This window comes from Carlito syrichta, unplaced genomic scaffold (genome assembly GCF_000164805.1).
Source record: "Carlito syrichta isolate Samal-C Ts95f unplaced genomic scaffold, Tarsius_syrichta-2.0.1 Scaffold308260, whole genome shotgun sequence".
Classification (NCBI taxonomy): domain Eukaryota; kingdom Metazoa; phylum Chordata; class Mammalia; order Primates; family Tarsiidae; genus Carlito; species Carlito syrichta.
The window spans coordinates 67,919-83,347 of record NW_007252356.1 but is presented as its reverse complement, the minus strand read 5'-3'; the positions used below and the strand labels follow the sequence as shown (position 1 = coordinate 83,347).

The window sequence follows — 15,429 nt, the reverse complement described above, 5'->3', positions numbered from 1 at the left end:
AATAGGGAATTTTTAAATGATTTAATTTTTGGACACATTTGAATAGTCCAAGTTTCTTACCAAGAAACAAAAATAACTATTCAATGTTTTAAAAATAGACAAAATTAAATACCAGAGGCTGCTGGAATGAAGCACATTGCCTTGGAAACTAGGAAGTTAGCAACTGAACAAACACAAAGGAAGAATTCTATTATTAGCAAATGCTTATAACTCAAAAAGGCAGGTGGGAGATTTTATTATAAGATACCTACATCACAAGTTGCAGTGAGGATTAAGTGAATTAAAATAAGTACTTAGAACAGTTCCTAGCACATGGTAAGTGCTGTGCTTGAGTTAGCTATCATTATTGCTAGTATTATTACGCTGACGTATTACTAATCATGTTTCTTTTCATATGTTAGTATCTGTGATTTCACTTGGCAAAATGCAGCCAGAAGGCCATGCTGTGCATTCCTGATAGCCACTGAAAATTTCCAGGGATTTAAGGGGGAACAACTACTTGTACAAGCAGTTTCCTGAGATATTTAATTACCTGGAAAGTATTGCTTTTATTCCCCAGTGGCCAAATGACTCTAAGAGAATAAAAAATATCTATACTTAAGACATCTTTCTCTGTTGACAGAGTTTGGGAATATATATCTTTCTCTGTTAACAGAGTTTGGGAATATACATCTTCAACTAAATAAAACAAAAGACAAACCTGTATGCACTTATAAGCTGATAGTAAACAAGGCCGACAACCAACAAAATATACACCGTTCTCATCTCCACAGCTTCAGTTATGGCTTAAAAGGATAAGGCTGCAAACTGTGAAACTACTTTTCCTTTCTTTCTTTTTCTTTCTTTTTTTTTTTTTTGAGTTGGAGTCTCACTCTGTCGCCCAGACTGGAGTGCAGTGGCCGCTCCCGGCCACCACAGCCTCTCCCTGCTGGGCTCCGGCAATCCTTCCGCCTCAGCCTTCCAAGTAGCTGGAACTACAGGCGTGCGCTACCACGCCTGGCTAATTTTTTGATTTATTGTAGAGATGAGGTCTCGCCTGCCCAGGCGGGTCTCGAACCCGCGGGCTCAGGCAATTCACTCACCTCAGCCTTCCAAAGGCGCGGGATTGCAGGCTGAGCCACTGAGCCCGGCTATTTTTTTTAAAGTCTCAAATAAAAGTCTAATATTACTGAGGAATTGGAGAGAAAACTTGTAGGGGCCTCACAGTTCTGGAGTCCAGTGTTACATAAACCTGTGTTTGGTTTTATGTTGCCTGGCATGGCTGAAAATGAAACAGATTTGGTTGACTAGAAAGCATGAGTTTCAGTAATAATGGAAGGAAAAAGAACTCCCCAACATAAACTGTCTTGACTTGATATCCAGACACACTCCCCAAGTCCCATGACTAGCCTCCTAGTCCTTTCAACTGTATGTGGTGGTACAAAGCAAGGAAGTGTAAGAAGACCTAGGGTAGTGAAATCAACCTTAAGCTTATTTCCAATAAGTCCTTGGGTCTTCTTTGATATGGCCATTCATAATGTCAGTAATGCCTTTTTAATAATGAAAGTAATAATCTACTAATCACAAGTCTGTGACAGTACATGAGGTTTCCAACATACAGTAGCCAAAGAAGAATGTGAATATTTAAGTCACATCAAAATGCCTCTATATTGTACTATGAAATGCAGCTGTGATCCTGGCATTTCAGCTTATCCTGGAATGTAAATGGCAAATTTTTTCAGCTGTGCTGGCATAAATTTATAATTAAGATAAAGAATGACTAAAATTACCTGGGTGAAATTTCCCATTTTATTTAACTTTACAAATTAAGCAAAAAGCTTTAAAAACAAAGCCCTTTTCTCAAATTACACAAAGGAGGGCCATAAAAATTTTCTTCAGCTGGATGATAGTTCAGGTGACAGGGACTCAGAAATCTACTTGAGGCTTGATTGGGTAACTAGGTGGCAGTCAATGAGTGAGCAAAGACAGCAACTTCCAGAAACATTTTTCAGGATAATTTAATCTTAATGGAAAAATAAGATGTTCATAATACATTACCTTATATTTTCCTTTAATAATGCCTTCAAACAATCTTTCCTTGGTTCCGTAAAAAGGCAAACAACCACTGAGCAGGATAAAAAGGATCACGCCACACCCCCAGACATCTACAGGCTTTCCATAAGGCTCTCTTTTGACCACTTCTGGGGCCATAAAATGAGGTGTTCCAACGCGTCCTGTTTAAAACAGCAACACAAAGAAAAAATGTTTACATAAAATGGGGAGTTTCCACTTGCAAATAATAGAATAAAACTCTGAAAAAGTTTACCATTATAAATATTATCTCACCACCTCTTCCCTACCCATAAAATTGAGTTCACAGAAGGAAAAAAATGATCTGATTGCCTTTTGAAAATATTAATCCCAGGATAGGTACTCTGCCTTTTTTTTTTTTGAGTTGGAGTCTCACTCTGTCGCCCAGGCTGGTGTGCAGTGGCATGCTCATGGCCACTGCAGCCTCGACCTACAAGTAGCTGGAACTACAGGCACATGTTACCATGCCCAGCTTATTTTTGATCTATTGTAGAGATGAGGTCTCACCAAGTTGCCCAGGCTGGTCTCGAACCCCTGAGCTCAGGCAATCCTCTCACCTTAGCCTCTTAAAGTGCTAGGATTACAGGCTTGAACAACCGTGCCTGGCCGGTACTTTGACCTCTAACACTGGCACTACTTAATGAATTCTACATGCTACACGGTAGGTATTCACACAGTTCTTGCTTCATGAAGAAGTTTAAACTTTCTAATTTTCACAGGTTTGAAAGTCACTAAAAATACAGAGCAGAGGCAGGTGAAAGAATCAGCAGGTAGGGTCTGTAGTTGCTCAGGAAAAATTTGAGAGTCCTGCTTTGGGCAGAGACAGAGACAGAGACAGAGGCAGGGAGAGGAGGGGCCTCACAGTTTAGGAGTCCAGAGCTACATAAAACTGTGCTTGGTTTTATATGAGAAAAAAATCTGTGGAAAAAAGATTACTTTTGACTGCCAAACGGAAATTCTCAAATGAAATCTAATGCTGAGAACTGTTATTTAGAATATGAGTTTAAATCTGAAATCCTGTTCAGTTGATTTTATGGGTTGATTGCAGCAATTAACAATGGTTAATAATATTTTGTTATAATAGAAATTTTTAGCTTCCTCTTAACATTTGAAGAAAACGAGAGCAGATACAGGACATAAATGAAAGCAAAATCATGGAGCTCCTCCCATTCAATCCTCTTTGACTTTCATCTTCTTTAGAGTTTTTCTTTTGTTTCTCAACCAAAAATGAACTTGCCAGAAGGAATTTGATATCACTTGTTTACACAGTAGTTATCTTTAACTCAATATCCTAAAGGGATTTTTTTTCTTCTATTGGGGAATGAAAGGCTTGTACCCTGTAGGAACACTATTGTGGGATAGGGTACTGCCCACCAGACTTGGCAGCTTTTCCAGATGTATGCAGGCCCAGCCGCCTCCCTTCCTTCCTCTGTCTCTCTTTCATCATGCTGAGTCCAAGATAATTTTTACTTTGAAGATTATGCAATACTCTATCTAGAGCTCAGATCTGTGGTTTAGAGTTTAAAAAGACCTTCAAGATCTTCTGACCCAGCTAGAGAGAAGTTCTGTTAGTGTTTACTAAATTCATTTGGGGTGGAGAAGGATAAAGGAGCTCTTAGCTTGTGTATTGGGGATGTATGTTTGCTGCCGATCATATGGTTCCCCCTGCTCCCCCATAATAGAAGAGATTACAACAGTGAAAACATTTTCATTTACAAAGTACAGTAGATCAGTGAAAACTCTACCGGTTAGAAGGACCAGGTTAGAGAAATATTTTTATTTCTGTATTATTCCATTTTGCTTCCTCACATAACATAAAGAAGCTGAAGGAATGGGACCTAAGTCTCCTACCTCATTAACAGCCTGGACAAGGAGGGGCTGCTGGAGGATTAGCCTTGTTCTGATGACAGGGGGTGGCTGGCAGGGGTAGGAGAAAATGGCCAAGAGCTCAGGGTACCATTCAGGGTATTAGCAGCAGGGTACCGATCAGATACCTGCTGAAGGTTTGGATGATGCTTTGAAACTCAACTTGACTCCTATCACTTCCCACACAAGAAGAGGCCAAGCTACTCAAAATAGGGGCCTCACTCTGGGAATAAGTAGAGCTGCCATGACCAGTCCCAGTCATCCCGAAGAGGTTCTCTCCATTTATTTGGATCGAAGACTACCCAATTCTGGAGAATTGGTGTTCACTCTTGGGGGAAATGCACATCTTTGGTTCAAGAACTTGCTCATAGATGATGGGGAAGACCATGGTAGACAGAATACAGAGAAATGCTCTTTTAGTTCATGTATATCAGTAGAATGTGAAAAGGACTGGAGTTAAACTTTGATATACCCCTACTAATCCAAACTCCTGTTTTTTGCTGTTACTATTTTTTTTTTCTTTGTGATCACTTGACTTTTATGACTTTGACCACAAAAGTCTAAGAAGAGGAAACAAATTACCAAAGTAAATTAAATGTCACTGTTGAAGACACTTGGGATAAATATTTAAATGTTATATTTGGATAATAATATCTTCCTACCTAGAATCTCAGGGAGGGAGTTGTTCTAAATAGCTACATTTTCAATACTTTAGGATTTGAATCTTTATACACACAACCCTTTTTACTTTAATAAGGTTTTTTTTTTTAAAAAAAAGATGGGAGTCTTATGTTGCCCAGGCTGTTCTCAAACTCTGGAGTTCAAGTGATCGTCTCATTTTGTTCTCCTGAGTTGCTGATATTACAGGCATGTACTACTGTGCCAAGCTTACTTTAATAATTTTGTATGGCTATCTTTCTACAATTTCTTGTCTTCTTTTACACAGAATGCTGTACATGGTTTAAGTTTTTCTTGATGACTCAGAGTTGTCATTGTGGATTTCAATTAAAGATCTATGCTATAGAACAGAAAGTACTCCCAGGAACTTCAGAGGTATGCAAGAGTTGCTTTTTTTGGTATTAAAAGGTTGCTGCAACTTTCCAAGTTTTGGTGTCTGTTCAAGATATATTTTTCTGTCAGGCTTCCATTTCTTTTCTTCCATTATATGTATGCTAGTTCTGTCTTCTCCTAATTTGTTGTTTTTAATCTGCTATTAACTGGAAACTGACTAACAGTCAAATTCTTTCATTTCATGGCAATTTCCTGAGTGCTTGCTAGATCCTAGACACCCTAAGCCATGGTCCCATTTGCTCTTACAAATCTCAGTCTTTGATATGATTAAAAGCCCCTACATGGAGATATGTAGCCCAAATAGTTATGGCAATATGGAAGAAAAGGAAGAGGGTGATCTAACTCAGGATGGTGAAGATCTCAGCCTGGTTTTAAGAGGAGATGATTGTTAGCTCAGCTTTCAATAATAGTAGGAGTTACCCAGATAGATAAAATGACAAAAGGTATTCCAACTAAAGGGAATAGCAGGTGCAAAGTATAAAGGAACAAAAAAAAAAAAAAAAATGAGGGCAGATCAGCCTCAGAAAGAGTGTCTTTACATGCCCAATTAAGAAGCCCATGATTGGGTTTTTAAGGGTATAAGCAGTTTTGCTGCTATTATAAACTATTTTCTAGGTTTCTAGATGTATTCTGGATAAGTGAGTTTTCCAAATAGTAGAGTTTCAGATAGGGAAAGTGTAAGTATATTTAAATGGCTTTTATTATATGGAACATATAAAGGAGATAACAATTCTTTTTTTAAAATTTGTTTATTTATTATAAAGATGTGGGGTACAATTAAGGGTTAGGTATATAAACATCGATCATGCAGGTGATAATTCATTTCTATTTGGAGGACTGAGGGTTCAAAGATTCCCACTGACAGGAAATGGCTTTCTGTTTTAAAGTTGATAAATATTAGCAACATTTCAAATGTATGTTAAACAAGAGAAAAGCTTTTTCTGAAATAAATAATTTTTTTAATCTACTTATATTGTATTTAAAAAAAAATTTTTAGATATGGGGTCTCACTATGTTGCCCAGGCTGGTCACAAACTCCTGGTCTCAAGTGACCAAGTTCTGAAGAAAAATTTTAAAAAGTGATCTTACCTCCAGCTACAAGTCCAGACTCCCCTAATTGAATAGCTACCCCAAAGCCCCCAAGTTTCACAGGTGCTGAGTTTTCTTTTGAGGCGAGGAGAACACAGTGGGGCTGAAAAATAAAAGACAAACAAACAAAAAACAAGCCCAAAGATAAGGATTAATGGAAGATAATCAATTCAGTTTACATAACTAAATAAAATGACAGTATAGTTACACATTAAAAACTCTGAATTATTTTAGATGCTTGAGTTCTTTGTCCTATTCTCACTTCTAGCTGAAGTCTCCAAAGATACACCTTGGTGTAGCCAACATATTTCAGAAATCATATGCTTCCAATATTAGAGTACAGTGCTAAGAATTCTCAGAAAGTATGGATGTTCTAGAGACACAGACATTTTCTGCCTTTTTATGCAATATTCTCTTCCTTTGAGTGACAGTCTAGATTTGTTTAAGAAAAAAATGTATTTTTTTATACTTCATGCCAAAATGGTTCTTGACACCTCTGACTTTATATCTTGGCCCTTAGGGGATGCTGATGGCCCTTTCTTTGTCCACTCACCCCCATCATCTTTCTTTTATTTGTCCTACCCCTAAGTAAAGTAGTACCAAATGGATGAGTCAGATTTAATGACTTTAATTGAGTCTTGTTTCCAGGGCCAGGGACTTCAATGCTTTCCCTAGGCAAGCCTTTTCTCTAGACCTGCCTTTCTTCTCTGTGGGGGTGGGAAGTGAGAAAGGAGAACGGGAAAGGAGATCACTTGGTCAGCCCCTAGCCCAGGGCAAAGACATTTTCCCCAAAGTGTAGCCTGCTTGACTAGGGCTCCCTTAAGTATTGTATGCTTTGTGATAACAATGAGGGTTTCTTTGTAGGGCCTAGCCCTTAGGGATGGTGTCAGCAAAGAACTTAATTGTGAGGACCTTTGGTCTCTAATATGCTCTCCAATATAGCTAACATTACCTCTGACCCGCTCTCAAAACATGGACTGGTAAAAAAGGTAAGCCATGACAAAGTTTTAGTTCAGTTTTAGCCAACATGATAGTGGGTATTAAAAGAAGTGTGCAGTCAAACTGAACTAGTACACCCAGAGAGATGTTTGATGGTGATACACAGAATTGGGAGGAATCCTTACTCTGACCAATGAGAGCAGCAGGATTCTACTTTGGAAATTATTCCTTCTGTCCAAAGAACTTTAGAGACATTTACAACAGAGTCTAGCACAAACAGCAAAGAGCCCTCAAATATAAGTGTGCATGAGTGTGTAAGAGCAAGAGAAAGAGAAGGAAAGCTCATGTACATTAGTGTTATAATGAAATTTATGTAATTCTCATCAGTGTAGATTCAGTTATTCTCATTAAATCCTTAAATGAGATAAGTTATAAAATCTTAACTTAAAATAAAAAATAAACAAAGAAACCCATAGATAAAAATTAATAGAATATAAAGTGTTAAGTGATAAGAGGTAAAATTAAGCTGGTGAGGAGGTGTTATAGGTTTGGGGACTAGGAAGGTGCTATTTTAGTTGGGAGTGGGGGATCAGAGAAGGACTCTGTAATGGGATAATATCTGAAGAGACCAGAATGAGGTGAAAGAGCACATACTAGGTGGAGGAATAGTCAATACAAAGATCCAGAGGCATGAGGAGGGTTGGTGTGTCTGGAAAATAGGAAGGAAGCCAGTGTGTCTGGAAAGGAATGAACAAAGGGCAGAGTGGTGGGAAATGTGATCCCAGAGATGATCAAAGGTCTAGGGTCTTGAAGCCATGGTCAAAGCTCTGGGTTTTATGCTGAGTGAGATGGAAAACCATTAGAAAGTTTTGAGCATGAGAGCACTACACTATAATCAGTTTTAGGTTTTGACAGGATCACAAGAGTGGAAAAAGGAGACCATTTGGGAGGCTATTGCAGGTGTCCAGGCAAGAGAAGATGGTGACTCGGATCAGAGTAGCAGAAGCAGAGATTAAGAGAAGTTGTCAAATTATGTTCTAAAGGTGAAGTTGACAGGAATTGCTACTGGATATGGGTGTGAGAGAAAGAGACACATTAAGCATGACAATGAAGTTTTTGTTCTGAGCAACTGAGTAAAAATGAAGATGCCATTTACTATTTGGAGAACACTGGAGGAGGAGTTTGTAAGGGGGAATCAAGAATTTGGTTTCATACATAGAGTGTGAGATCTTGATGGGGTGAAGGGGAGGTTGGGGTTAGAGGTGAAAAGTTGGGAATCAACAGTATATAGGTAGTATTTGCAGCCAAGGTAATGAATGAAATTACTTAAGGAATGACTACTGATAGAGAAGAGAAGAGAAGAGACGGAGGAGGAGCCCTGGTGCACACCAATATTTGAGGTCAGGAATATGAAACAATTTAGCAAAGGAAACAGTGAAGACAGTGAAGCAGGAGGGAAATCAGAGTTTGGTATTCTGAAGCCAAGTAAAGAAAATTTTTCAAGGAGGAATGATTAGTGATCAGTGTTACTAAGGTCATTTAGATGAGGATTGAGAACTGACCATTAGATTTGGCAACTGATAAGAAACTAGTGACCTTGCTATAAGAGTTGTTTTGGTGGAATGATGGAGACAAAATCCCCATTGGACCAGGCTCAGGGAAGAGTGGGAAGAGATGATGTAGAGCCAATAAATACAGATATCTTTCAGTTTTACAGGACTAAAATGGAGAAATGGTATATAGCTAGAAGAAAATGTGAAGCTGATAATTTTGAAAAACTTTTTAACATTTTTAATTTTTTAAAATTTACAAGTGGAGAAAATAGATTAATAGACCTCCTTGTACCTGTCACCCAGCATGAGCAATTATTGACATTCTGCCATTCTTGGTTCACCTGTCCCCACCCATTTATTACTTTTTTCACTGAAGTATTTTAAAACAAATCATTTAACCTGTTAATAGTTCAACGTTTCTAACAGAGAATTTAAAAACACAATATTATCATGTCTAATAAAATGAGCAATAATTCTTTAATATCATCTATACCTAGTCCACATTCAATTTTCCTTGACTGCCTCAAAAATGTCTCTTTACAATTGGTTATCTCAAGATGGGATTCAAAGTGCATAGATTGTATTTGATGGTATATCTCTTAAGTCTCTCTTACTCTATAACAGATCCTCCTCCTCGTGCCTTTTTTTCAATGTTCATGCCACTGATTTGTTAAGATACTAGGTAATTTTCCCTCTGGAATCTCTCATAACCTTTACTTGGCTAATGGTACCATGTGGTGTCATTTAATGTGTTCCTTACTCTTCTGTATTTTCTGTAAATTTGTAGTTAGATCCAGAATTTTGATTTGATTCAGATTCAATTTTAGTTTTACACAGTAGTACTTCATAGGTGATGCATCTCTTGTATCACATCAGGATGAAAATAATGTCTGGTTGTCCTACTTTTAGTGACAGGATTGAGCAGTGGGTTCAGGTACTGCCTCTGCCTGACCCATCATTATAAGATTCACCATCAACTTTTCGCTTGATGATGGTAGCAGTCATTGATACCTAGATCCATAAATAGAGGTTCCAAAATGGAGGTTTTCTTCAAGATTTTGTTATAAAAACTTTCAAACATACAAAAAAATTGAATAATTGTGTAGTAAATAGCCATATATTCACCATCTAGATTCCGCAATTAACATTTTGCTACAGTTGCTTTATCAAATATCTACCTCTTTATCCCTCTAGCCAACCATCAGTTCATCTTACTTTTTACTACATTTCAGCATATATATCATTGAAATTAAATATTTGTTTAAAATTATGTTTAAGGTACAGTGGCTTGCACCTGTAATCTCAGGTATCAGGAGACTGAGGCAGGGGAATTGCTTGAGACCAGGAGTTCAAGACCTGTCTGTGCAACAGAACGAGACTCTATCTTTAAAAAAATAAAAATAAAAATTTAGCCAGGCCTGATGGTGTGCTCCTGGAGTCCCAGCTACTCAGAAGGCTGAGGCCAAAGGATCACTTGAGTTCAGGAGTTATAGGTTGCAGTGAGCTATGACTGTGCCACTGCACTACAGCTTGGGCAACGGAGTGAGACCTCATCCCTTAAAAAAATAAATATATTTATATGTTTAAGGTAAAACATTTACAGACTGTGAAATGTACAAGAGTACTAATAGAGTTTTGACAAACTGCATACATCTGTGTAACCTAAATCCCTGCCAAATATTACCATCCAAGAAACCTTCCCTCACCTCCTTCCCATTCATTCTCTGCTGCCATCTCCTCAGTGCAAACGATTACTCTAATATTTTTTCACCATAGGATTGTTTTGTCCATATCAGAACATTACAGACACAAAACTTTATAGGATACACTCTTTTGTGTAAGGTTTTTTTTTTCTCTAAGCCTAATGTTTCTGAGATTCATCTATTTTATTGTGATCAGTAGTTCATTTTTTAAAATTGCTGAGTAATAAAAAATGTATGAATATACCAGTTTGTCCATTCTCCTGTTGATGAACTATTTCTAATTTGGGCTATTACTAGTTTTTGGATATTATGAATGAAGCTGTTATGAATTATTTCCAGAATACCAAATTGATTTTTAGGCAATCTCCAGTCTCCAAAGGTAACCAATGAAGGGTTTTTCATATTATTATAAACTTATATTTTTATATATTTGATGTGTTTTAATCAATTGCTACCTTTTAAAAATTTGATGCTCAAATGTGTTCCATTTTTGGCCAGTGGGAGCTCCTTTAAGTCAGCCCTTGTGTTTTTTTTTTTTTTTTTTAGAGACAGGATTTCACTCTGGCACCCAGTTTGGAGTGTAGTGGCATGGTCACACATAGTTCACTGCAGCTTCGAACTCCTCCTGCCTTAGCCTCCTGGATAGCTGGGACTACAGGTATAAGAAAGGCATATCTATAGACTATAATATGATTTGAGAAAAAGAGAAGTCATTTTATGACAACTTAAAGTAAAAGGAAGGTGAAGGACCCAAAGCTGGAGAACTTAATGTCAGCAAAAGATGGTTTGATAATTATAGGAGAAATAGTTTCTGCTGACCAAAGAGGCAGCGGATGAGTTCTCAGTTGCCATACAGAAAATTATTGAGAAAGGCTATCTACCTGAACAGGTTGTTAATGTAGACAAAGTGCCAAAATTATGGAAAAAAATATGCCACAAACATTTATTAGTAAGGAAGAAAAGCAAGCACCAGAATTTAAGACAGGACAGGATAGGCTAACTGTACTGTTTTATGCAAATACAGTCAGATCTATGATCAGGACTGCCCTTATCTATAAAGCTGCTCTTCCCTGAGCCTTGAAGGGAAAATGCAAACACCAGCTGCCAGTGTTTTGGTTGCACAACAAGAAGGCCTGGGCAATGAGATCGCCTTTTCTGAATTGGTTCCATCGATGCTTTGTTCCTCAAGTTGAGGTACCATGCCAGTAAATTCTTCTGATATTGGAAAACGACCCTGGCCACTCAGAATCCCATGAGTCCAATATCAAAGGCATCAAAGTGGTCCACTTATCCCCAAACACAATGTCTCTAATTCAGCCTCTAGATCAGGGGGTCATAAGAAACTTTAAGGCTCTTTATACACAGTACACTAGGGAAAGGATTGTCAATGCTATAGAAGAGAACCCTGATCGAACATCATGAAAGTCTGGAAGGATTATACCACTGGAAATGCCATCATTGTTACAGAAAAAGCCATGAAAACCATCAAGTCCGAAATAATAAATTTCTGCTAGAGAAAACTGTGTCCAGAAGTTATATGCGACTTCACAGGATTCACAACAAAGCCAATCAAGGAAATCATAAAAGATATTGTGGATATGACAAAACAGGTGGGGGCTGAAGGATTTCAAGACATGAATCTTAGAGAAATTCAAGAGTGAATAGACACCACACCAGAGGAATTAACTGAAGATGACTTGATGGAGATGAGTGTTTCTGAGCCAGTGCCAATGAGGAAGATAACCTAGAAGAAGCAGTCCCAGGAAATAAGTTGACATTAGATGATCTGGCAGAAGAGTTCCTATTATTGAAAGACTGCTTTTGACTTCTTTTATGACTGATCCTTCTATGATATAGGCATGGAGACTAAAGCACAAATGTCAGGAATTATGATGTATTTCTGTAAAGTTACACCCAGTGCGCCTACCTCTCTTGCCTTCCCTTCTACTTCCTCCATCTCTTCTGCTTCTGCTACCCTGGAGACAGCAAGACCAACTCCTCTTCTTTCTCTTCAGTCTACTCAATGTGAAGATGAGTAGGATGGAGACCTTTATGATGGTTTGCTTCCATTTTCCTCTTCCTTATGATTTTTTCTTTTGTTATTATTTTTATTTTAAAGATGTGAGGTACAATTCAGGGTTAGGTACATAAGTGATCATCATGCAGGTAAAGTTTGGGTACCCTTATTGATGTTATGTGCCCCACCCCACCCCACCCCTGACAGTGTCCCACTACTGCCAATCTCTTTCTTATAGTATTATGATAAATGTTGAAGGTCTACTTATAAGTGAGTACATGTAGTACTCAGATTTTTGTTTCTGTGATAAATCACTGACTATAGATTGTAAATCCATCCAAGTTGCTGCAAAGTCCATATTTTTTCTTTACAGCTGTGTAATATTCCATCGTGTATATATACCACATGTTCTTTATCCAGTCTACTTTCAATGGGCAACACAGTTGGTTCCATGTTTTTTGCTCTTGTGAACAATGCTGCAATAAACATGTGTGTGCAGGTATCTTTTTAATAAAGTGATTTCAGTTCCTCCGGGTATATACCCAGAAGGGAGATTGCTGGGTCGAATGGAAGATCGATTTTTAGAAACAGCCACACTGTTTTTCACAGAGGTACTTACAGTTTATACCCCTACCAACAGTGTAGAAGCACTCTCTTTTCCCTGCATCCTCTCCAACATCTGCTGTTTTTTAAGTTATTGATGATGGCCATCCTGACAGGAGCTAAGTGGTATTTCAGTGTGGTTTTAATTTGCATTTCTTTGATGATTAGTGAGGCTGAGCATTTTTTCTTGTATCTGTTGGCTGCTCATATGTCTTCTTCTGAGAAGTGTCTATTCATATCTTTTACCCAGAGATTTTTTTTTTTTTTTAACAGAGTTATTTATTGTTTTTCTTTTGGCTTGTTTGAGTTCCTTATAGATCCTTATGATTTTGTTAATATAACTTTTTTCTCTAGCTTACTTTATTGTAAGAATACAGTATATAATATATTCTTTCTATAAATACATACATATACACACATATGTATATATATTTGTGCTATTGGTGAGGTTTGTGTTATCAGTGAGGTTTCTCGTCAACAGTAAGCTATTAGAAGAGAAGTTTTTAAAAAAGGTAAGATGACATTTGCATTGTATGTGATCATCAATAGTAATAGGAGAGCTCTGGAGACTTGTGATGCTGTGGTAGTGAACAATATTATCTGGTAAAAAGTAAAATTGTATTCAAGAACCACAATTGCTTCCATTGCAATTTTATATTGTAAATTTATTTTGGTGTATTTCTTAGCTTGGAATTTAAGCAATGCATTTATTTGAGAATGCCTAATGCAGTAACCCCAAAATATGTATTTTATGTAAGTTGTCAAAAAGTATACAAAATGGTAACAATTCCTATAATTGACTTTTTTCTCCTAAGTATTATGACAGGTTTTTTTTTTTTTTTTTTTAACTTAAAACATTTATAAAAACAGAAAACATTTACAACAGTTTGCGGTAAATAAGAATATAAGTGCAGAGTTCATTTTATTTTTGTTTTGTGCATTGCTAGACTCAGAAAAGTTGTTTTCCTGTTAGTTGGAAAAAGAAAAGTTTAATTAGTCAATAAATTTATTAAATTAAAAAAAAAAGAAGAGAAGTTTTGAGGGAGTCAAAATTGATATATGGATTTTTGACTGTGGAGGGGTTGGTGCCCCAACTGCCATATTGTTCAAGGGTCAGCTGTAATCTTGGTACCTAACGACATTAACATAATTACTTATTTGCTTTGTCCTTCAGGATGTGTGTGTATGAAAGTTTTAAAATAACAATAATACCTACATTACCAGTAATAGACCACTGAATGCTGTTTAAGATTTCTTTGTGGTTCTTTTTGTCCTAAAGATATATTCCACTAGGTATGCTTAGTCAAAATACTGTTTTGTCCAGCCAAAATACCATTTTCTCAGTCAAAATACTATTTCATTATTAAGTAAAGTAAGGATCCATGAGTTTTTGCTGATATAAATAAATAAGCAAATAAATGAATGGGGCAGAAGGAAAAACTTTTAAGTAGAAAACCAATGAAATGTAGAAAAAATGCTGGAATTATAAAATCACAATTTGGCAGTTTTCATCATAACTGATTTCAGGTAAGAATCATTAAGGATGCTAACTAGCAGGTGAAAGTTTGAAGAGTGATATTTACATAATGTCATAGTATCTCCCCACAGGATACTTACTAATCACAAAGGGGAAAATAATCATTTTACAGGGGAGAAAGCTGGCAGAAACTAGCAAAGTTAATATTGCTAGTAATGGGACGTGCTTCCTGATATAGTACACTGAGAAGAACTCGGCAGCACTGCTGTGATATTCCTGCCATAACTAGATCTAATCATGATGAAACCCTGGGAATACTAAACTGAGGGCATTCTAGAAAGTAACTGGCCTATATTCTTCAAATACAGTCGCAGGTTAAAGTGATTAAAGGATTCTAAAGAAATACAACAGCTGAATGCAATACAGGATCTTGTTTTTATTTTTGCTATAAAGGATATTATTAGGACAATTAATGAGATTGGAACAAGGTCTGTAGATTACACAGTAATATTTGTTCAATATAAAGTCCTTGATTTTGACAATTGTACTATGGATTTATAAGAGAATTCTCTATTTTCAGGAAATATATAGATAGATGGAAAAAAGTGAGAGACTGAGAAGCATAAAACAGATGTAGAGAAATGTTAACATTTGGAATCTGAGTGAAAGGTATCTGGAATTCTTTGTACTATTCTTGTAACTTTTCTATAAGTCTAAAATCATGTTAAAAAACCCACCTAATTTTAAAGTCACTTAAAATCTCTTGTGGTTATGCTTTCACTTTGTAATTCGGTGAGGTTTATTTGTTTGAATTAGATTTTGACTTAATTTGGTTTTTAAATTATATAAAACATAGACATAGTTCCAAAGTCAAAATTGTAAAACAAATACCATTCACAGAGGTCTAGCTTTTATCCTCTTCTCCCACCCCCAATCTTTCTCTCCCTCTTGGTAACATTTTAATTACTTTTTGGTCTATTCTTCTATTTTTTTTTGAGTTGGAGTCTCACTCTGTCACCCAGACTGGAGTGCAGTGGCCGC

The 15,429-nt window shown here is 36.8% G+C and overlaps 1 protein-coding gene across 1 annotated transcript in view; it reads right to left on the bottom strand.

Annotated features, from left to right (window-relative positions):
• Positions 1-15,429, bottom strand: part of CASK (calcium/calmodulin dependent serine protein kinase) — a 191,037-nt gene that overhangs the window by 127,983 nt on the left and 47,625 nt on the right. The window contains exons 3-4 of the mRNA XM_021716186.1: positions 6,097-6,199; positions 2,038-2,213 (exon numbers count right to left, since the gene is read on the bottom strand). Coding sequence (XP_021571861.1) covers positions 2,038-2,213; positions 6,097-6,199 — 279 coding nt within the window. The remainder of the gene's footprint in view (positions 1-2,037; positions 2,214-6,096; positions 6,200-15,429) is intronic.